General features: G+C 39.7%; 1 protein-coding gene across 2 annotated transcripts; it reads right to left on the bottom strand.

Annotated features, from left to right (window-relative positions):
* Position 1: 1 nt before the first annotated feature.
* Positions 2 to 24,405, bottom strand: LOC117521860 (ATP-dependent zinc metalloprotease YME1L1-like). Of its 2 annotated transcripts, none has more exons than XM_034183210.1 (18): positions 24,277 to 24,405; positions 19,977 to 20,111; positions 19,180 to 19,363; positions 15,279 to 15,377; positions 14,826 to 14,941; positions 12,378 to 12,528; positions 9,408 to 9,491; positions 8,966 to 9,139; positions 8,714 to 8,866; positions 8,418 to 8,550; positions 6,388 to 6,450; positions 4,990 to 5,102; positions 4,750 to 4,905; positions 4,366 to 4,517; positions 3,913 to 4,039; positions 3,753 to 3,826; positions 2,373 to 2,459; positions 2 to 1,950 (listed from the first exon to the last, which is right to left on the bottom strand). In XM_034183210.1, exons 1-18 carry the CDS (start codon positions 24,307 to 24,309, stop codon positions 1,807 to 1,809), a joined length of 2,178 nt encoding a protein of 725 aa, XP_034039101.1. In that variant the 5' UTR covers positions 24,310 to 24,405; the 3' UTR covers positions 2 to 1,806. The 2 variants fall into 2 exon arrangements, with proteins under 2 accessions (XP_034039101.1, XP_034039103.1); XM_034183212.1 differs by having other exon boundaries at positions 1,807 to 1,950; positions 14,826 to 14,935.

Here is a 24,405-nt window from a genome sequence, read left to right as displayed (position 1 = left end):
CAGCTCTTTTAATTTTAGGTTGTTTATTTCATAAGGGAACACAAAAGTTGCCACTGCAGTTGCTGAGACCCATTTGATATCATAAAAGCACTATAATACATCTGTATGTAATCTTAAAATTTCAATCATATATACAGTCAAGTGTGGGTAAAAAGCAAAAAACATATAAATCAAACTAAACTACATATTTATGAAACAGTACAACAGATTCAAGCAAAACTGATGCTGGTTTCAACCTCAACAGAAGGTTTTGACAATGAAGAGGAAAAAGCACTAAAAGGAACAAAATAATGTACGACCTACACTCCCTTCCCCATGTCTGTTTAAAAAAAGACTAAACAGTTAAACATAGCTGTATCCCTGCCAGTTTACAATGATAAATATGCACTAAAGTATTTTATCACTCATTTTCTATACTCACTTACTTAAATGAATGAAGTACATGTTCATTCATTTTCAGCACCTGCTTATTCCAATTAATGATTGCAGGGGGAAGGGTTGTTGTGAATGGAGCCTATCTTACTCATTGGATGAGAGGTGGGATGCGCCCAAAATATTACACCACTCCATCACAGGGCCACAGACAAACACATTCACACCTACAGTCCATTTAATTTTCCAGTTCACCTCACCTGCATGTAAGGGGGAGGAAACTGGAGCACCCGGAGGGAACCCACACAAACATATGGAGAACATACAAACTCCAGACAAAAACCAGGCGAGAAGAGATTCCAGGACATTCTCGCTATAAGGCAACACTGCTAACCACTAAAACACCATCCCACCCTGAAGCACTTTAAAATCACCAGTTACTTTGGATGTCGATGGTCGATGGTCAAATCTGCACAAAATAATGATGATAGGACACTCGCTAACATAAATGGAAATTTAAACAAAGATTTATAGATTTTTGTTTTTTTATTCAGTTGCAATGACAAAAGTGTATTTCATAAGAAACTTGGGCCATTTAAATAAACTGTTTTATCACATGGTGACAAAACACCAGCTTTTTGAGGCTAAGCAGCAGTTGTAAATACAGCGTAGATTATATACACAATGAGCATTTTTATTTTTTTTTACTTGTACTTATCAAAAGTGCTCAGATTTAGTTCAACCTTGTAGAATTTAAATTTCAAAGGCAACATTTACACTAACAATTTATCCCTCAAAAGGCTATCTTTAAAAACAAGAAAGAGAAGAATGTATATTTCTTCGATTCACCAGACATGAACGTCTTCATGACTTGACATCGTATGGACCACCTGCTGCACCTTTGGCCAAACTGGGCAGTAAGAGAGATGAGCACAAACACTGGAAAACTAATGGAAACTATGGCATTCTTTGGGTAATTAGCACAAGCTGCTCACTATTTCCCAATGAAGCTTGCATACATCTGGCTGAATTGAAAACTTCAGTGTTACAACTTATTTGTGTATGACCACAAAAATAAACAAACATATCCAGATGTTGCTTGAAAAACAATTTCAGATTTACATTCATGTATTACAGACTCTCCAGATGATGACGTAACCTGAGTAACATATTTATATGAAGCATCCATCACATACGATGAAAATGTCAAAGTCACACATAAAGACTAGTGTCTATTCTCTTTACTCTAGTTGTCAGCTGTTGAAAAGAAAATTCTACAAGACTCCAATACAACACAAAATTAATTTTGATTTGATGAGCACTTTGGAAAGTACAGCAATTATAATCTTAGTCCATCCATCTTTCTGTAACTTCACAAGATTTTCCACAGCTCACGTGGCATTCATCCTTGATTGTCGACATCCTTGCTTGGTCTCATCTGGTCTCCAGGGTCTTGCCCTCAAGGACCAGCTGGATTTCTTTGGCATCCAGGGTCTCGTACATGAGTAGTGCTTCTGCCAGGTTCTTGTGCTCTTTGGCATGAGACTTCAGGAGGACTCTAGCACGCTTGTAAGATTCCTGGACAAAGCAGGAGGAAGGATGTTTAGAGGAGTTACTGCAAAAGCTGAGTGGTTAAGGGATCTTAGATAACTAAATGGTTCATGTGATATTTTTGCTTCAGTGTCCAAATAATCATAAACCTGACAGCACAGGCTAAATGTAGAGCCCTGAAACTTACATACACAGAGAGCAATCGGGTCGAGAAAAGGTTGGCTACTTCAAGTTTTTAAAAATAAAACAAGAAATTCTGGAAGATTTAAGTAGCTTTTTAGTATTTCACTAACAAACCATCACCACCACAACAAAAAACAAATTTGATCATTACATTTATGCAGAAATATTGCAGTGCTTATGACCTTAACACAGTTTGTTCATTTTCAAAACATTAAAGATGACAGGACCTAAAGGTTGTAAGGAAAGGTACTAAAGCCTCTACAGACCTTCAGTAATGCCCTGATTTCATTCTCCACAGCAGCCTGAGTCTCTGGACTCTGTTCTGTCATGTCAGTGTAGGTCATCACACCCAGCTGAGTGATAGACAGGAACAAATGTGTCAATATGTGAAGTAAAAATACTGACTACATCACTCAGACGTTACAACATTTCAATAAATAAAAAAAATAAACTTCCTCGAAATTACGTATAGACATTTATGCAACGCAACAGCCGACAGGCAGGTTGAGGGAGGGACTTGAATTAGGCTGTCATGGTGCACTGAACATCATTTTAACATATTTACTATTTTACAAAATTCTGTTAGAAAACATCTTTGCAACAAACACTGCATCAAAATATGGTTTACTGCTAAATGACTACAGAATGTCAAATTTTTATTAAATCTTGTATCAGAATTTACACACACAGGAGGTTTAAAAAGAGGAGAAGGTGTTATTCAGCTTCTTTATTTTTTAGACAGTTTTAGTTTCTAAACCCTGAAAAGCTGTGTTCATCTCAACATTTCACTATGTATGTTTTAAACATCAGAATCCAACTAAAGATCTGTGAACAAGATCACAAAATGAGGAGTTGGGTGTACATGGTGAGTATCATGTGATGCATCAAGTAAACAAAATTACAATTATCTCCCCTTTAAGATGTCAGACCAGAATGATTTTCCATCATGCACATCACCATAGAGTGTGCTGCCACTGTGTGGAGTTCGAGTCCAATCTACCAAATGGTGTAACAGGTGTTGGACTTACATATAAGATTCACGGACTGACTGATGGGCGGACAGGGCAATTCTATACACCCCCTCAATTTTTTTTACTTTTATTTTATTTTTTGCAGGCTATATAACAAATGACTCGCATTCTCTTTTGTCACGTGATTAAAACCCATTTTGGAAGTGCAATGTCTCAAAAAAAAGAAAGAAAAAAAAAAAGAAAAAGGAAACTAATAATGTGCAAGCCTATATTTAGGAAAACTTCAATGTTAGCTTTGCTCCATCAGCCTGTTAACAGGAATAATCATTTCATGAACGTCTTTACTGTGTATTCGCCACTGGTTTAGCATTAAAATTTTTCATGTATATTCTTGACATCACCTTATCAGGAGCAGTTTTACCCACTTCACTTACTGCTGCCTGCAACAGGGAAACTAAAATGAACTAAACAAAGCTGTCTGCAGCAGCTCTGCTTGTTTCTGTTGTTCTAATTCAACAAGATTTGCATAGTTTGAGGTGTAACTGTATCACAGTGTAGTAAGAGTGTCAAATGTGGACAGCATATGAAAAATGCCGAGTAGCTTTCAGGTCTGCTACATATATACATATAAAGGCAAATACAATAAATCTCAATTTCCTTTACAGGTAAACCTACATTTTCACACATTCCAAATCTGGTCACCATCATTTTTGCAATTTTTGTGGCACTGTCAAAGTCACTCGATGCTCCTGTAGAAAGCCAGAGGACATGCATTTAACAGTATAGTCTATCAACATAATATGCCAAACTTACTGATTAAAAGTAGAAGCCTTACCAGTTGTGATGAACTCGCTGCCAAATATAAGCTCTTCTGCTACGCGGCCTCCCATAGTGACATCCATCTGGGCCAGTAGCTGAGCGCGAGTCTCACTCCAACGATCATTTTCTGGCAGCATGGACACCTGACAGAGAAAAGGCAAGGAGCAGAGAGGGAGGACAGAAAATTTGAGATGAAGAACAGATGTTAAAATATAGCCAATTAAAATACCTGAATTGTTGGCATGAAAATAAGGAACACATTTCATGTCCTTACAGAATATGAATAGAGTTTTGCATCACTGACAAATTACAGGATGAACAGACAGATAGGTAATGAGTTATTAGAAATATAAATGACATTTTGTTAACAATGCTTGACTTAACAAAAAACAAGCAACATAAAAAAAAAAATTAATGAATGGGACTTTGCAAAATTTAGACTGTTTAACCACTCTATTTCTTTCCTTACATGTCCCAGACTGGGGCCTCTGGGCATAATAGTAGCCTTGTTGATAGGCATGGCGTCTTTGGTGTAGTAAGCCACAATTGCATGGCCTGATTCATGGTACGCTGTGATAACTTTATTCTTCTGGTCTATTTCTGCACTCCGTCTCTCGGGGCCTTAAAGAAAGAAAGAAAGAAAGAAACAATAAAATTATTTAACCAAGAACAACTTGCAAAAATGCAAAAACAATAAACACTATTACTGCATTCCTAACATGGCTTTGACGACAGTGATTCTTGTCTAACTGAATAAATTCCTATAAGTTGTGAGAAAGAAAACACGTTATACTAACAGCACACAAAGAAGTCATGTTCTTAATACAACCACTAATTGTTCCTCATTACTCACCCATTAGGATTTTGTCCTTAGCATACTCCAGCTCCTTCATGCTAACCATGTATTTACCATCAACAGCTGCCTTCAGGGCTGCCTGGTTTACCAAATTTTCCAAGTCAGCACCAGAGAAACCCACAGTACCCCGGGCAATAACACTGGCCTCAATTTCTGTGGAGATAAACATCATCCAGAGAGTTCTACAAAAGTATCCAGGTTATCAAAATGGCAACTAAATAAGCCCTAATGTCACACCTGGATCAATTTTAATCTTGCTCAGGTACCAGTTGAGGATCTCTGTGCGTCCTTTCACATCTGGTTTGGGGACAGTCACTTGAGTGTCAAAACGTCCTGGACGGACCAAGGCACTGTAGAAGACAGCAGAATAATACTTCAGCAGTGAGATATGGGTTAGTTTGTCAGTGCGACACATCACTGTGCAGGATACTTCAGTCTTGATTACAACATGGTTATGAAAGTGATTCACATTCAAGCACACATACAAATTTCATCTACCACTGTGGTTGACAATAAGTACAGTGCACTGCAGAACTAAGTGTGCCCTTGTGGAATAGACATTATTGCTTCAAAGTCAAATGATTATATCACCTCTTAATTCCATTATGATGATACTGACAAGTAGAGTGCTTTGTCTTATGATCAATCTAAAGCAATTACAATATTGCAGGAACTGACAAACATTTTGTATCCACAGGCCATCAGGGCCAGTAACTTTTCAAATATTGATTAAGCAATGTTTTAGTTGTTAAAAATAAATTAACTCTTATTAGTATTCCTACTGAAAAAAAGAGAAGAATGAGGAAAAACCCATTTATTTATGGAGGAAAGTGTGACCTGAATCGCTAGTAAAAATGATTTTTCACATATGCCATCTATCAGAAACAAACTTAGCGTTTAGTTGAAGCAAAGAGTGAAATATGCTTTGAAGTGAGTGATCACTGTGTCTGTACTGTGCTTCTGAAACAGTGAGACTGATACACCTAATTGATGATCTATGTAAATGAAATAGATGTTGCATAGGTAAAGCAAAGGAGACCATTAGTGTGCTTTTAAAACGTGGACCACAGCCCTATGCTGAAGCATTCAGTCACACTATACCACTTCATGCATTAATGAGTTCATCATGAATCAGTGCGGACGGGGTTCTCAACATGGCGACACCCAGACAACAGGGTCATTTCGGCTGTTTTGGGTCTCTGTAGAAAACAATAGATGACGTCACGCAGGCTCTGTCCAGTCGTCAAGGGATCAATACAAACATTCCCAAATTCCCTTTCACTGAATATCATTAATTTGGGTAAATCTGGTAAACAGAAAATGTATGGCTTGCTTGTGATAAAAACAACAACATTAAAAATTAAAATACACAAAGGGCAATTTTAGTCTTTTGCTTCACCATTAATTGCTTCATTGCTGACTGGCGCAAAGAAGGACTTGGTTAAAAACAAAATGTGACATTTAAGTTGCAATTTGCCAGAAAGGACAGGGGAGTCGTGACCCTAGACTGAATCAGTTCTTGTTTATAAAAGGCCTTTGTGCTAAATTATAATATGGTGCGAGAACTAGAAAGAGAATATGCACTCTCACCTCAACATTTTATACTACTGATAGCAAAAGGCAAGTCAGACATACTTATCCAAAGCCTCTGGGAAGTTGGTTGCTCCAATGATGATGACACCTTCATTTGGTTTAAACCTAAAAATCAGATCACAAAGTACATTATAATCTCTCTCCAGCAAATCTTTTTTCACATTTTAATTTAGATCTAATACGCCTTAAGTTCAACATAGTGTAAGGACTGGTTTTACTTCAGGACAAGAAGAGCAACAGTGAGACTGACCATATGCGTGCCTTGGTATCCATAAGTCTTTCATGACAGCCATGCATCAAAGCCCCTTCACACATAGTGCGAAGTTTGGACGAAGTGCACACTTAGTGCGCATGACGCAGGAATCGTGTGCAAACCGTGTAATGTCATCCATGTCGCTAACACCTCATACACCTGTTGCTACAACTATTTGCGCACACAAGTGGCTGAAAGAGTGTGTGCTGTGCTAACCCATCGCACCCTCTCGCAGCAGGTGCCGGCCAAATTCCAGGTGACACGCACGAACATCTAACACTGCTCACATGGCACTTAGAAAATGTGTGGCCATTCACACTCTTGGCACGTCAAGAGACTGCAGACAATCACTGTCGTACTGCTGTGAAATCTGTCAAAGTTCCCCAAAAGTGTGGCTTTGCAAACACACACTGACACGTGTGTGCACGCTCCACTCACAGGAAGCGTGGCTTCTGACAGAAGCAGCTATGGTGATCTGTCATTCTGGACATTCCAGCTGGACAACACGTACTGTGTTTGGACAGTCATGGACTAGCAACTGTCCACTGCAAGGCACGCGTGTCTGATTGCTGTATTTACATGGACATAAATAAAAAAATATTGCCGTGATGGCGACAAGCTGCAGCAAGCGAGCGCGTGCATGGACACTGACAGCCTCCCAGGTTGAAACGGACCGTCAGATCAGAAAACGCAGCAGGATGTTCGATGATTATTATTATTGTTGTTGTTATTATTATTATTGTTTGTTGTCTGTTTATAGATCAAAAATCAATAAAAAGCGTAAAAAAAAAGAAAAAAAAAGCAGCGGACCGTCACGTTACCCACGTGAGCTCTGTTCCACATGACACGGTGTCTGTGCTGTGGCGTGCCGTCCACAAGACACGCGTGTCGGGCATAACACGCACGCAGCCGACTGGACACACCTGACCAGTAGATGTGGACATGATCAGAGCACACTGCTTCTCATTCATGTCATTTCATGACTGTATGTCTGTGACCATGGGTAATCACCAGAGGAACAGACGGATCATATTTCTACTGCTCTCTTGATCAATGCGGTGATTTATATGATGTGGGATTTTAACTTTTTTTTGTAATACTGCCATGTCCTTCCTGATATGAGGCAGCTCCGTAGCTCAGTGGTAAAATCTCTGGATGGGAATCGGAGGTTTGAAAGGCGTGAGTTTGCGTGTTTTTTGTTTTTTTTCCCTCCACTTAAGTGGCGCAATGTGATCCCACAGGTACCGGCTGTTTATTTATTCCACATAAGCAGTGCGATGTGGTTCCATGCGTACCAGCTGGTTTTTATTTCTTCCACATAAGCAGCGCCATGTGGTGCACCTGGCACTGTTCCTGCTCGACGGACACCGGCGCGTGCATGAACTCTCACGCCTGGTTCGTGCACGCCTGCCTGTCAGCACGATGGTTTGTGCGCAAATTTCGAACTGTTTCGCCGTTTTCGTCCAATCGCCGTCCAAACTTCGCACTATGTGTGAAGGAGGAACTTTTTTAAACTCTCTTAATCAGTCACATTTTTTTTGGTCCACAACTCCAAACAAAATGCATTTAAAACTAGACAAAAATAAAGAAAACATATTTTCCCCTTGCTAAATCACTAACTGAGACATTTGTTTTCCCCCAAAATTTCTCAATACACAATCAAATGAACGTGCAAATATTCATTAGATGTGCCCAAGCTACACCAGTTGTCACAAATGTGCACATGTCCTTGGGAGGTAAAATCCAGCCTCAGCATCTTACTTATTACAATTTCATTGGTAACCCAAATGTCCACAATGGTTGAGATAGTTTCATGTACCCGTCCATCTCAGCAAGTAGTTGGTTGATAGTTTGTCTGGAATAAGGGTGCATGGGAGACTCTATCCTTTTTCCACCCACGCTGTCGAGTTCATCAATGAAGATGACACAAGGAGCATTGGCTTTTGCCTCCTCTATAAAATCATTGCAGAAAGACAATGCCAACATGTTATTCCATCAAACATAACCCCTAAAATTTTTATAAAGCAGTTATTATGAAAGCTACAAGTGGAAAATGCTTTCTACATGGCTTAACATTATTTTATTTTACTTGGGTGGCGGGGCAGCACAACTCACTAAAAAGGTTCCTTATACGACTCGCACCCACGCCAACAAACATCTCGTCAAACTCTGATCCAGAGGCGTAGTAGAACGGTACATCAGCTTCGCCTGCCACAGCTCTCGCTAAGAGAGTCTTACCTGTCCCTGGAGGTCCAACCAGCAGAACACCTAGAGGTAAAAAGGACAACATAAAGAAGACTAAGTCTTATGAAAAACCCCATCTCAACTTTCTTGTTCATTGTCAATCACTGTGAGAAACAGGTCTACCTTTTGGCAATTTTCCTCCCAAAGCCGTGAACTTCTGTGGGTTCTTCAGAAACTCTACGACTTCCTGCAGCTCATTCTTAGCTTCTTCTACACCTTTGACATGCTCAAAGGTCACATTTTTCATCTGGACAGGGTCCATTGCCGAGGATAGGCCTGATGTGGTTCGGAACCGTACTGTCCAGAATGAACAAATTTCAAAATCAAACTGTATGGCATGGTTAATAAACTCATTCAAATAAGGACAATCACAAAATGTTACTCCAAGTTACAGAATATTTACTTCAAAAATACACTGTTAGAATTCTTTATTGGTGTCTGCAAAGCACAAAATCATATCGTGAAAAACTCTAACCTTAATGTTTCAAGTAATTTAATAAAACAAAAACCATAATTTGCTTTAGCGGCTTAAAAATCAGCATTACTTGGGAAAAGAGGAATTTACCCGATAAGAATGGCAACTTGGAGAGACCATAAAGCCCCACAAGAAGCAGCACCAACAGGGTTAGACGAGTCCTCCGCAGCGAGTCTGAACATACAAAGGACATCAGAAAACAATAACTTACTACTTTGTAACGGTCACTGTTTGGGCTACGTAGTGTAAAATGTTGGAACAAATGGCTAGTCATATACACTGAAATTTTAAATATTTTTCCGACATGTTCAACTTTAACTAACCCCCCAAGATTTTTAAAACAACATTAAATACAGAACACAATGCTAAATTACCCACGACCCTGTGAATTTGAAGCCCCTGGCAGTAATAATAACGGACTTATGCTGAGCACAGACAGATGGACACAAAGTCTTTGCAATACCTGATGGTCATATTTTGGCCGGTAAAAATATAGCACTGCTTTGGACACATCTTCAAATAGTGATTCTTTCACCACACATATGCCGGGTTCAACTTAATGCTGCCCCTCTATTACCCCCCCCCCCCCCCCTCACCACCACCACCAAAAAATGCACACAAACAACAGCAGTAGCAGCAATGAATATACAAAGGATGTGGATTTTACATATCCACAGCATCCTATTGAAATGGATCTCTGAAAATATGTCCAGCTAATCAACAAAGTACCATTTTTCCAGAGTATAAGTCACACCGGATTATAACTCGCATTTACCACGTCATACAAGAAAAGGAAAAATGAATGTAATCGTGACTTTATTTATAAGGCACACACGGTGTTAATGGCCCAGTCACACTGCGATTCCTGAACAAAGGGAAAAAAGTAAAAAAAAAGTCAGAATTTGTTGAGGAAAAGGTGGACTAAAGAGCTTTATTACCGAATAGCCTCTGGATCAAGAGCGCAAAAAGGACGAAAGAGGAACTAAACAAAACCGGAGCTAACGATCTTGATGCTTTAAACGAAACATGCCTGAAGCCATAGCTGGAGCAGTGTGTCTGCATCTCTGAGTTCCAGGACTTGGCACTGGGACAGAGCTTACAGCCCCTGAGTCCTGGAGAAACAGCAATCAGAAGCTGTAGAGATCTGTGCACACATCGGTGGGACCACCTGCTTTGGTTCCTCGTCCAGAACAAAAGAGGGATCAACACAAATACATCAGTGTCATCTGTTCTGCTTTGAATGTTCTTGGCTCCACTGTGTATGGTTGCCAACATGTAAGCGATGATATTCACATCTGCTTCCTCACGTAATCTAAGGAGTCCCCTGAGAGGTCATGGCAAAATGTTTTGTTTTGTTTTTTGTTTTTTTTTGGGGGGGGGGGGTGCATCAAGAAAACGTGTGCCCAATTTATTAAAATCATGCTCTTCTTTCACAAAATGGTGCACTCATTTAAGTAAAGCCTGTGCCTGTTTTATTAATTCATACGAGGTCTGTTAGAAAAGTATCTGACCTTTTTATTTTTTTCAAAAACCTGATGGATTTGAATCACGTGTTTGCATGAGCCAACCTTGAACCTTCATGCGCATGTGTGAATTTTTTCACGCCTGTCGACTGCGTCATTTTCTTGTAAGCAGCCTTTGTGTGAGGATGGGTGTAGTCTCTCGTCGTTTTCTCTCGTCCACAATTTCTCGGATAGTCACACGACTGAAAAGCCACCGAATGCCGTCTGAATCTTCCGAATGGTGGAAGAGGTGGGCATGTCACAACATGTCCTGTGAGACTTCAACACGAAGGTGCTTTTGCTGCGCCATTAGCTTCGTGCCGATGAATTTCACTGCAACTCTTTTCATGGCAAAATCTTCTGTCACAGTGGAATGTGCTGAAAAAGTGCTGATGTCCACCTCTTCCACAATTTCTCGGATAGTCACACGACGGTCCCGCATCACCACAGAGTTCACTTTGGAAATGATCTGGTCATTTCAGCATGTTGATGGTTGCCCGGCGCGCGGCTCGCTCTCCACCGCTGTGCGGACGTCTTTAAACTTGTTGTACCACTCCTTATTCTGTGTGATGCCCATAGGATCGTCACTGAAAGCCATTTGAAATGATCCGAATGGTTTCCACCTGGCTGTCGCCCAGTTTCTGGCAAAATTTGATGCAGTCGCGCTGCTCCAGTCGTTCCGCCATTTCCATTTCGACAGGCGTGAAAAAATTCACGCATGCGCACGAAGGTTCAAGGTTGGCTCATGCAAGCACACGTGATTCAAATCCATCAGGTTTTTGCAAAAAATAAAAAGGTCGGATACTTTTCTAACAGACCTCGTACAGTGATTTTTTTTTCTAAATTGTGGACTCATTTTACAAAATCGTGTACATCACCTTTGAACATCGAAATTCACAGATTGAATGGGAACACCATCACTTCTCAAAGTGATCCTTAATTTTTTTGTTCCAAAGAATCTAAATTTCCAAACCCTAAATTCAACCCTGTCTATTGTCATGAAATAAATAAACTGAAAGCATACAAAAAAACCTACTTTGTTTGACCTACAAGTATTCCTTCTATTAGACTATATTAGACAATATGTACAATTCACTCGTTTGCTGGTTTTTGTGTATTGCTAATCTGGCCATCCTTTTAAAGGGTAGGATCCACATTAAGTACTGATTTCACCATCTTTGGGCAGATTCTGTGATGAAAGAGGAAGGGCAACTGGAATATAATGCCACAGCAACAGGTTATCCATGTCAATGTGTTTACTATTTCAAGGTAATGGAGCATACCGTAACTACACCGCAACAACATAACCATATTAGCCTCCAGCACTGACAACGTTACTTCCTTCAAATAACATATTCAACATGCAAATCCACCTTGGATCTGCTGTGGCAACCCCAAGTGAAAACAAGGGAGAAGCTGAAGGGACTTACTATTGTAATATACAATAATGCTACAACCAATATCATCTATGGGTATGTAGATAATACTTAAACGCAAAACATTTTTAAATTTTAAAATTAGTCAACAATTATTGCATAATAATGGGTGTTACGCTTACCTTGTGTGCGTTGTGTTAGGATTTGAGCTTTTAAGAAACCCTCAGCAAAGCCCTTTTTGAAAGCATCCTTCTCTCCTTCAGCAATGTTCTTGTTCTTCACCAAAGTGTCAAGACTCTCTTCTTCAAATCCCTTGTCTCGTGATAAGAAACCCTTCAATGAAACAAAGGGGTGATTAGGAATATTCTCTGTGCATGGAAATAAAGTAGACATTATAACTGACTTAACATTTAATAAACATGCAACTGGGAAAAACAATCTGAAATGTTTTAGCGATGCCTCAGCTAAACCGAGGCTTTCAATTTGATGAAAAAGTCACATTGTGAGTTGAATAAGGCAAATGCAGTCTTGTAATGCTAGAGTCAAATACATAAATATTTAGATGGTACAAATTGCTCCGTTGCTAATCTATTAATAGAAACATGATGAAAAATACACATACATAAGCGCCCGTGAACATACAGAGATTGCCATTTAGCAGCAGTATACAGAATACAGCGATGTATACGATTTCCACAACCAGTTATAAAATGCAAATATACGAGGTCTGTCCATAAAGTATCGTACCTTTTTATTTTTATTTTTTTAAACTATATGGATTTGATTCATATGTTTTCACGTCAGACAAGCTTGAACCCTTGTGCGCATGCGTGAGTTTTTCCACGCCTGTCGGTGACGTCATTCGCCTGTGAGCACGCCTTGTGGAAGGAGTGGTCTCGCCCCGTCGTCGGATTTTCATTGTCTGGAAATCAGAAACTGTTAGAGACTGGCACCTGGAAACCATTCGAAAAATTTATCTGCCTTTCGGTGAAAATTTTACGGGCTTCACAGAGAATAAGGACTATTACTACAGCTTTAAGGACGGCCCACAATGGCGCTCAGCGCGCCGCGACATGCCTATCTCAGCTTTCAATGCTTACTAGTCGAGTGAGTTATAAGAGAAATTGTGGAGAGCTGGGCATGTCCGAACTTGTCCTCTAACACGCCGAAACGGAGGCATTCTTTGTCTCGCTCGAACAGCGAATCGGTCGTGACACACAAAGCCTCCACGTGGCTTTCCACGACAAAATCTCTTGTTAAAAGTGAAATCTGCTGGAAAATGGTTGATGCCCAGCTCTTGTGATAACCAGAGAAAGTGCACATGACGGTCCCAGCTCCACACAGCCATCAGTTTAGAAATAATCCGGTGGTTCGTGCCTGTCGTCGCGACTCAGAGCGCGGCGCGCCGAGCGCCATTGTGGGCCATCCTTAAAGCTGTAGTAATAGTCCTTATTCTCTGCGAAGCCCGTAAAATTTTCACCGAAAGCCAGATAAATTTTTCGAATGGTTTCCAGGTGCCAGTCTCTAACAGCTTCTGAAAAAATTCTGATGGAAAAAAACCCCAAATCATTCCGCCATTTCCAGACAATGAAAATCCGACGACGGGGCGGGACCACTCCTTCCACAAGGCGTGCTCACAGGCGAATGACGTCACCGACAGGCGTGGAAAAACTCACGCATGCGAACGAGGGTTCAAGCTTGTCTGACGTGAAAACACATGAATCAAATCCATATAGTTTAAAAAAAATAATAAAAAGGTACGATACTTTATGGACAGACCTCGTAATATGCAGTGTCAAATTTTTCAGGGGCATTCATAAAAGAAAGTCACCATAATCCAGCAAATCAAAGTTGCAGCTGAAGTACTGCAGCTCCTTCTCCATTTGCACCTAGTGGTAAGCAGTTGAAAACTATATTCTGCTAATAAATATGAATTCTGTGCACCCCTGTGACTGCTGTATCAGCAGTTACACATGGTGGACTGGAACAGAAGATTTTCCTCAAAGCACAACACAAAGTTTCAGATAGTTGTCAGAAGACACATGGGAGACTCAAATCTCCATGTGCTCAGTTTTGTCAGATGAAAATCCTTCTTTGTTCTACTCCATCATGAAGCTGTGGCTTCTGATGTAAAAGACTGAAGTTATCTCAGTCACAGACTCTCTATCTCGGTCAGTGTTACTATTGTGGGTGTCTTGGTGGCTTCCCTCGCTACTCTCCTTCTTAAACGTTCACTCAGTTTTTTCAGACATGCCTACTCCAGACAGATTTATAGATTATTTTTAAAGTTTGTATTTCTCAATGATTGATATAAGTAAAGTCCAAAACATACTCAGTGATGTGGAAAGGTTCATCCATCCCATGACTCGTCAAATGAAAACTAACTGTAAAGTGACAATTTAATTGTTATACTTCAAGGTGCTCAAATGTTTTGGTGTTTTTTATGTATGTCAGGCTGTAGAAATTACTTTCACTATGAGTTCATAGGGAGAAAAAATAATATAAAGAAGTCTGAATTTTATTATATTATATTATTATTATTATTATTATGAGGACAATTCAAATGTGTAAAATACATACATACATACATTTTCACATGACTGTAGATATGACCAAGTGTGCAGTTCTACCTTCATAAAAGATGGTGCAAGACCTTCTGATTCCACAGAGTGGTCAACACTTGACTGCAGACGCCTGGTTTTGCTCCTTAAAGTTTTAAAGCCTCTACTCTGGATCCATACTTTAACATAGCAACATAAGGAAACAGTGTTAAAACATATGCCTTACAGGTTTAACTTTTTTCATTTAACACAAATTCTGACAAAAGAAAATGTGCATGTAATAAAATGAAAACTCATAGTACAGTTATCAGTCTAGGCCAGAGGTCTCAAACTCATTCCACAAAGGGCCAAGAGGGTGCAGGTTTTCTTTGCAGCCACTGATTCAACCTGCTTAAAGTGATGTTAATCACCTGGTGGAGTGGGTGGTTGCAAAGAATACCTGCACCCTCTCAGCCCTTTCTGGAACACGCTTGAGACCTCTGGTCTAAGCTCTATTCAAATTACACAAAGCTTATTTTTTACCTGGCCAGTGTTGCAGTTCTGCAGCGACAGACTGAAGAGTTGAACAGTGCTGTCGACAAAAAATAGAGGGCAACATAGACATGTGACCACTAGAGAAACCTGAGAAGAAAAGAAAGATGTTTATTTAAACAGGTAGACACACAATTAAAAGGTATAAAAAAAATTATAAGGAAATAACAGTTTTGCAACTAAATTGGTTTTGTTTTTCATAATGAAGGTACTGTATACCTGAACACAACTCTCCCAAAGAACTAATTAGGGCACACGATGCCCACATACTGATGTTTTGACATAAACCTAGTGATTTTCAGATTTTAGTCCATGGGCCAAGCAAGTTTTTGGTCTCACTTAAGGTGGCAAAACACCAATTACAATCCAGCCTCAGTACACCATGGTGCAAACAAAAAATGTATGCTGACCATCTCAGGTAGGGGTCAATAAAGGGTTACTCTGGGGTCAAAATGTAAACATCCTCCAATCATATTCAAAAGTATATCACATTATTTGTCTGATCATAAAGATTCCAGAAAGATTTTGGTTTGGACAATCTATGACTAAACTGCAAAAATGGTGACAACGTAAACTGCAAGTTGTACAGGAGTCAAAAGTTAAAGTTGCCCCCATTTTTTGTAAAATATAATGCAAATGGTTATTTGAACAAATAGGGTTTTAAAAAGGAATAGTTTGCACCCTCTGTTATGCTTAGTTATTGAATTATAGGACAACATATCAAGTCATAGAATGCAATGGACGTCACCCTTGTTTGACCTTTTTGCCAATGGCCACATGTTCCCCTTAGTGTGCCTTGATAGAGAGAGTGGCAACATGACGAGTGGAAAAAAAAAAAAAAAAAAAAAAAAAAAAAAAATCGGTCACGTGACTCGTGGTGCCATCTTGGGTTCAAAATAGCGTTCACTGTTAATTTGTCTGCATCTAAATCCAGCTATTTTATTTATTTATTCACTGAAAATGCCGGGCTGCTGTGCATTTGAATGCACAAATAGACAAAGCAAGGGCTTCAAGATGTACACATTCCCTTCAGATCCGAACAGAAGAAAAATTTGGGAAAATAAAGCCAGCCATGACGGATAGAAGCCGACAACATCGTCACATCTTTGACAGGTAAATTTATTGTTCAGTCCCATGTACAGTAAAACTCACCTAAACCTCATTGTATAAACCAGATATTCGCAGTCACCGGACAAAAAAGTCCCAAAGTTTTTGTATTGTTTTCCATGTAATAAACATCGTATTTTGTACAATAGATTTTTGCTCACATCGGATAAAATGTCCCATCCGATCGCAATGTATTTCCATTAAACCCCTCGCATGTGGGACCGGAGTCATTTCCGTGATTAAAAGCCAGACTGTTTATTTTTTTCACACCATGCTCAGACCTGTAGCTGCAGCCTAACGTGCACCTGTTAAATCAGATTGTAGAAAGAAAAGCTTGTTGAGGGTCAAATTAGTCCAGAATAAAGCATAATCCAGAGACAGAGAACTTCAAAACTGTCACACACATCATTGCATGACACGGAGTTACAGAGCTGCAGAAGCATAAATTGGGCTTTAAATTCATTAAATAATCATCATAAATTGTAAATTTATGTAAATTTGATAGCTTAACTAGTTTTTATATTTATTCTGATAGCACCTATACCTGGATGTGTTGCTGTATTTGGTTAAATAATTTTAAAAAATGTTGAAAACATTAAAAGGTTCATTCAGTAGTTCAGTACAGTTGGAACCAAAATGGTGCCATGTTCTGAGTTGATGCCACTCTCTCTATCAAGGCACACTACTTCCCCTCAGCTTCCACGTGGGCTCCAGATACAAATTGCAAATCAAACTGCATCCGAGGCCACAAAACAGGGCAGAGCTGGATGTGGCAGGTATCTTGCCACTGATGACACTTATTCATGGGATGGAGTATTTTGCTTCCTGCTTGCCGCACTGCCTCAATGAACTTTAGGATAATAGGTCGGGTACAGATCTGCATTAGTGTTTGGTACAAATGTAATGCCGTCAATGTGCAGATGTCTCTTGCCATTGACCCGGTCGGGGTCCCAATGACTTCTATCGGCATCAACATTTTGAACAGTCCGAAATTTTGTTCCCGATCATCCACATGACTGCGGCGCTCCAGATGGTAGGTGGCGCACTACAGGATGTCCATGTAGTATGCTTGCAAGTGGACTGCGGCAGAGTTGGTGATTATTATGTGAGTTTGCTGTTTTGCAATTTTTTTCTATCAGGAAGCCAACCGCAATCTAACAGGAAGGACAGGGGTTTTACTTTGGAGACCAAGCATTCACACAGTCAAAATTATTCCATTTGTTAATCCTATGATGATCAGTCAAATAATGTCTTATACTTTTCAATATGATTGGAGGATGCTTAAATTTTAGCCTCTGTGTAACCCTTCACTCACCCCTACCTGGCTGTAGCTCCCACATTAGGATGGCCATCATAAATTTTAGTGTACACCATGACTTGATTGCAAGTGTTGCTTTGCCACCGTAAGTGGTACCAATTAGGTGGTCAAAACTGGCTGCCGGCCCATGGACTCATTTATCTTGTTTATCTTTCTTGCTTCAAATTATGTTCCTACAAATTTGATCCCATAAATTCAAACAGTAGTAGCAGGGGTGGGCAGTATGACCTAAAATTCATATCATGGTATAAATTGAATCTATTCACGGTAATGGTATATATCGTGATATAAAACTAAGTGTAAAAATCATAATGTGTTTCTGAATGGGTCCCTTAGCAAAGGTAAATTGATCAAAATAAATAAATAAAAACAACAAAAAACAAAAAGATATAATATAATTTTGAAAACACTGATTGTGCAGATCTCAAAACTACAGGTACAATTTGCCAGAAGGTACGTCTAAGATATGAGCCTAGATTTGGTGTTTTGGAGAAACAATTAAAAAATAACAGTCATTTACTGTTGGTTCAGAGGCTGATGTTTCATCTCTTGAACACTAGATGGCACCCCGCTATGAATACATGAAGCGCTTTCAGGAAGGTCACTGGCGCGTTTCCTTATTTACAGAACTCAACACGAAACCACCCAAAAAAAACCCAAACAACAACAAAAAAAAAAAACATAAACATCCTTAATTTACTCATATTTGAAGTCAGTCTGGGTAAATCATCTCATTCTGACTGATGTTGTCTTTTTGCTCCGGTTAAAAAAAAAATACTTGCGTTATTAAATGTGGTGCTTTCTCAAATGTTTGATACAGGTCGTGACGGAGCCATCCGCCTTCCCCCAGTGCGTCCACTGAAATAAATAAACAGTGGCTTTGCAAATATCAGTGACAGAACAGGCGTCTCACAAACTTACATGAGCAGCAGTGAGTCACCTCAGCTCAGAACACCCCTCCTCCCCCACAGCAAACTGTTTCACATACACACAGCTGCGGTAGCAGTGGTAGTGTCAGTCTTTGCCAGCCCTAGAGATTCAGATGTCATAACCTGAGACACAAACAATACGTCCCTTGACTTGACTTGATCAAAAGTGACTCTGCTCAGCGTGATCACTCACTACGTCCCATGCACTGCAGAGATGCCTTCATACGAATTTGACCTAGAGTAAATGTCAAAGGTTGTGAGACCTATACTCTAACCATCTTTACCAAGTTCAGCTGGTAAAGTAGTTGCTAGTATTCATTACATGCTTTCAACTCCTCTACGCAATAAATAGATAAACAAAGCAAAACACCCATTGTCAATATCCAAACATTTACAGACCCAGCTCCAGCTTATGCTACAGCACAAATGGTGAGCGATCAAAAGAAAGAGGAATCAAGATAAATCAAGTAAAGTGGCCACCTGCTGGAAATTCCCAGGTTAAAGTGCAACAAAGTGAAGCACAGCACCTTTGTCTTACCATGCTTGTTGTAGAAAAAGGACTGTGAGGATATATGTGAAGTCCTCCAAGATGTGTGACAATCCAAAGTGAAAGGAAGCTGCATCTCCTGAGGGCTAAGGCATGGCAACATACAGTTTACCAGTTTATCAAGCTGCTCTGCACCAAGGTCTGATAATCCAAACTCCCTCAGATTGAGTGTGGGCTGCACACACATACAGATGAGCATTATATTCACACCACAGCTATTCTGGAAACCAGTTTATATGAAACGTGAGTAGCAAGGCATGGGAGAATAACAACTAATGGTATGTAATGGAAACTTCAAATTGACTGTAGGTGTGAGTGAGAATGTGTTTGTCTGCCTATATTTATTGGTCCTGCAACAGACTGTACAGGATGTACCCAGCCTCTCATCCAAAAACTGCTCGGATAAACGCCAGCTCCCCGTGGCCCATAATTGGAATAAGCAGGTATAAGAAATGAATGGATGTAAAATGAATAATTTTTCATTAAATTAGTTAAATATGTTACATCTTATATGTTTCTAGGGCTTGCTTTCTAATCCAAATACCTTTAGCTGTCAAGATGGGTGTTTTAGTAAATAATTCATCAAGTGTTTATTTAAATGCGAATAGCTACATACTAATGAGACATCTTGCATGAGTTTAGTTATTTTTAAAAAAATCTATTTAATGAAGTCAGTTCACTTCTCTGTGGGGTCAGTGCAGAAGGCTCTGAGAGATGTGACAAGACCTTAAGTACTTCATCATCTCAGTGTCTTTGTTTACATATAGCAAACACCAATCAATATGTACCTCTGTGCAGGCCTGTGCAGAGTCTGAGGCGTGATCCTTGTGTTGCCTTGATGTGAAAGTGACATTACTGCTGCTTGCCACAGAGCTCTTCACAGAGTGGAGGACATTGATAAGATGACTAATGGGTACAGTTACCTGTGACCACATATAAACACGCAGAGAATAAGATGCCATGGATTAAATACATCTCAAAAGTGTCAAAAGATCTGAACTGACAAACTGCAGTTTTTATATATATATATATATATATATATATATATATATATATATATATATACACACACACACATACATACACAACAAAAATATAAATGCAACACTTTTGGTTTTGCTCCCATTTTGTATGAGATGAACTCAAAGATCTAAAACTTTTTCCACATACACAATATCACCATTTCCCTCAAATATTGTTCACAAACCAGTCTAAATCTGTGATAGTGAGCACTTCTCCTTTGCTGAGATAATCCATCCCACCTCACAGGTGTGCCATACCAAGATGCTGATTAGACACCATGATTAGTGCACAGGTGTGCCTTAGACTGTCCACAATAAAAGGCCACTCTGAAAGGTGCAGTTTTGTTTTATTGGGGGGGGGGATACCAGTCAGTATCTGGTGTGACCACCATTTGCCTCATGCAGTGCAACACATCTCCTTCGCATAGAGTTGATCAGGTTGTCAATTGTGGCCTGTGGAATGCTGGTCCACTCCTCTTCAATGGCTGTACGAAGTTGCTGGATATTGGCAGGAACTGGTACACGCTGTCGTATACGCCGGTCCAGAGCATCCCAAACATGCTCAATGGGTGACATGTCCGGTGAGTATGCCGGCCATGAAAGAACTGGGACATTTTCAGCTTCCAAGAATTGTGTACAGATCCTTGCAACATGGGGCCGTGCATTATCGTGCTGCAATATGAGGTGATGTTCTTGGATGTATGGCACAACAATGGGCCTCAGGATCTCGTCACGGTATCTCTGTGCATTCAAAATGCCATCAATAAAATGCACCTGTGTTCTTCGTCCATAACAGACGCCTGCCCATACCATAACCCCACCGCCACCATGGGCCACTCGATCCACAACATTGACATCAGAAAACCGCTCACCCACACGACGCCACACACGCTGTCTGCCATCTGCCCTGGACAGTGTGAACCGGGATTCATCCGTGAAGAGAACACCTCTCCAATGTGCCAAACGCCAGCGAATGTGAGCATTTGCCCACTCAAGTCGGTTACGACGACGAACTGGAGTCAGGTCGAGACCCCGATGAGGACGACGAGCATGCAGATGAGCTTCCCTGAGACGGTTTCTAACAGTTTGTGCAGAAATTCTTTGGTTATGCAAACCGATTGTTCCAGCAGCTGTCCGAGTGGCTGGTCTCAGACGATCTTGGAGGTGAACATGCTGGATGTGGAGGTCCTGGGCTGGTGTGGTTACACGTGGTCTGCGGTTGTGAGGCTGGTTGGATGTACTGCCAAATTCTCTGAAACGCCTTTGGAGACAGCTTATGGTAGAGAAATGAACATTCAATACACGAGCAACAGCTCTGGTTGACATTCCTGCTGTCAGCATGCCAACTGCACGCTCCCTCAAATCTTGCGACATCTGTGGCATTGTGCTGTGTGATAAAACTGCACCTTTCAGAGTGGCCTTTTATTGTGGGCAGTCTAAGGCACACCTGTGCACTAATCATGGTGTCTAATCAGCATCTTGATATGGCACACCTGTGAGGTGGGATGGATTATCTCAGCAAAGGAGAAGTGCTCACTATCACAGATTTAGACTGGTTTGTGAACAATATTTGAGGGAAATGGTGATATTGTGCATGTGGAAAAAGTTTTAGATCTTTGAGTTCATCTCATACAAAATGGGAGCAAAACCAAAAGTGTTGCGTTTATATTTTTGTTGAGTGTACACACACACACATTAAAAAAATTAACCAACAATATTTTGAAGAGTGTCAAGCTTGAAATTAACAGAATTTGACTGCATTTTCTAAACCTGAGAAAACAGCCCTTACTTTCAACAACAATTATGCGCTGCAAAATTTATCTTCTCGCCACTGTTGTTTCGAACAATCAATAATACCGTATTTGCAAAAAAGAAAAAGACGTGTATGTATTTCAAATCTGCAGACAGGATCATCATGCACAGACTACAAAAATAAAAACATCTGCAGAATTTTTTCAGGTTACAGTATGCTGCAAAAGTGGTAATTACTGTGGTGTGTAACCTTGACATTTTTTGAAAGCAGTAATTACAAGATACTAGACCACCTGCACCTGAAATAAAAAAAAAAAATATATATATATATATATGTGTGTGTGTGTGTGTATAAATAAATTTTTGCATTTTAATTGCATGTTAATTTTGTACTTAATGTAATTGATACTAACGAGAAAAACATTTATGCTACAGCAGTGCGTTCTATTCACATAAATACCTTAATCTTCTAACAGTGCAACAATTCAGACATTGGTTCCATCAGTTACTCTGCATGCTATATTCATAAATGCCATATCTCATTCAGCACAATGTGTGAATGTCCAGTGGAAAAGAAATGAACTGCAACAAAATATGGGGTTCTGAAAGTGTTGTTATTACACTGTAATCATCAAAGTGGCAAGAAATGTATTATTTACACCAGTGTGTGTGCGTACAGGTGGAGAAAATGAATCAAAAACAGTCAGATTTCTGTCAAACTTAGTGAGAATATTACCTTGGCTCTAGAGGTGACTGAATTCTGCAGTAGTTTGGTCAAGGTAAGTTATATTTATTAGACCCACATGGAGAAATTTGCAAAGGTCAAAGTCAAGGAAAACATGGTCCAAAATGACCTTTTTGCATATTTTAACAACCAAGAAACCTAGATGGATAACCTAAAGTATATGTTGATCAGCACCATACTTGTGATTGATTGGTATGAATTACTTCATAATGAGGTCACACAGAAGTCATATAATGAATAGTCAAAAATGGCATTACAAACATATGGACATTTACATCGTAGTGTGTAGTGCAAGATATACATCAGCCTTCTGATGCCTTCATTGTTTGTGTGATTCCTCTGCTTGTAGCCGCATTTGCCCAGGTCCCCCTTGCAAAAGAGATTGTGATCTCAATGGGACTAACCTGGGTAAATAAAGGTCAATTTATAAAAAAATTTATAAAAAGCATCACTACTGCACTGATGGGTTTCCCAGATGCCATCTTAACATAGTGATTGCTTTCATTTCTAATACTATGGCATTTTTGCACTGTGTCGGCGAGGTAAGTGCATCTCTCACAGGATTAGTTACAAAAATGATCCCTGCTCAGTCTAATTTGTAGTATTTTAATAATTCTGTCATCCAACGTATGGAACACATCTATTGTTCATCTTTGTCCTTTGGCCATTTTCTTTTCTCCTGAAGAAACTTCTAAAACTCTTGAAAGTCCTCCTCCCTAAACCTAACAGTTTGTTACCTTAAGAGCGCTTAAGAGTGAATTTGCTTTATGAATAAAGTATCTTTACTAGGATCCACTCTTTAATCTTTATTGGGATCTACTCTTTAATTATTCAGGTGAAACACCCACAATTGTAAGAATTTTATTTGTGAAACTTTTTGCACTGGGAATGTTCATGAATTCGTCCCTAATCTCTATTTTTAGGAATTAATTTGTGGTCATGTGGGTTAAGGTAGTCCTACAGGTCCATTTTAGCTCAGCTCCAAACTTCTGGACCAAGAAAGACCTGTAACTCAGTGAGAAAAGGAGTTTGTTTTCCAAGCAAAGGATGAGTTTAAAATTCCAGTGAATTAGTATGTTGATCTGAAATGTATGTTTGTTGGCTGCCCTTTCTATGACAAATAACTAACATCATTTGTCAAAATGTATTATAGGTTTTGGCTCAGAGGTTAGTGCAGCCGACAGGGATCATTTCAGTACGTGACACCAGTGTGCTACGTACGGCAAGAGCCTAAATGTTACATATGCAAAATTAGAGGCAGCTGCATCAGCTTGATGTTACAAAGACTATCTGTAGTCATTGTACTCAACATGCTCCATACAGACTATTAAAGGCGACTTTGTGAAACTACACAGGCTTTCATATTTCAGCTGAAGTGGCAACAATTATCCAGATATCCACACAAGCACAACGTACAGGTAAATAAATCTATTTTAAGCTACTAAACCAAAACCAAGGTTCGAGAGCAGGAACATTTAAGCTACGTTAGCTTGGCTGGTAGTTAGTCGGCTCAAAACCAAAACAATTTGGGCGACATTAATGTTCAGTTATTATTATTATTATTATTACCTGTGTCTGCACGGCCGTTGACAAAGAAAACATTTTTTTTCTATTTCTGTGTTTAAAGACCGTCACTAAAATATGAAATACCAACGTCACTGTGAGTCACAAAACCTTAAAGGAACCGGATATGACCTA

The sequence above is a fragment of the Thalassophryne amazonica genome, chromosome 12, assembly GCF_902500255.1.
Source record: "Thalassophryne amazonica chromosome 12, fThaAma1.1, whole genome shotgun sequence".
NCBI classification, from domain to species: Eukaryota; Metazoa; Chordata; class Actinopteri; order Batrachoidiformes; family Batrachoididae; genus Thalassophryne; species Thalassophryne amazonica.
Note: the sequence above shows the minus strand (reverse complement) of the source record. Positions and strands in the feature narration are given on the sequence as shown.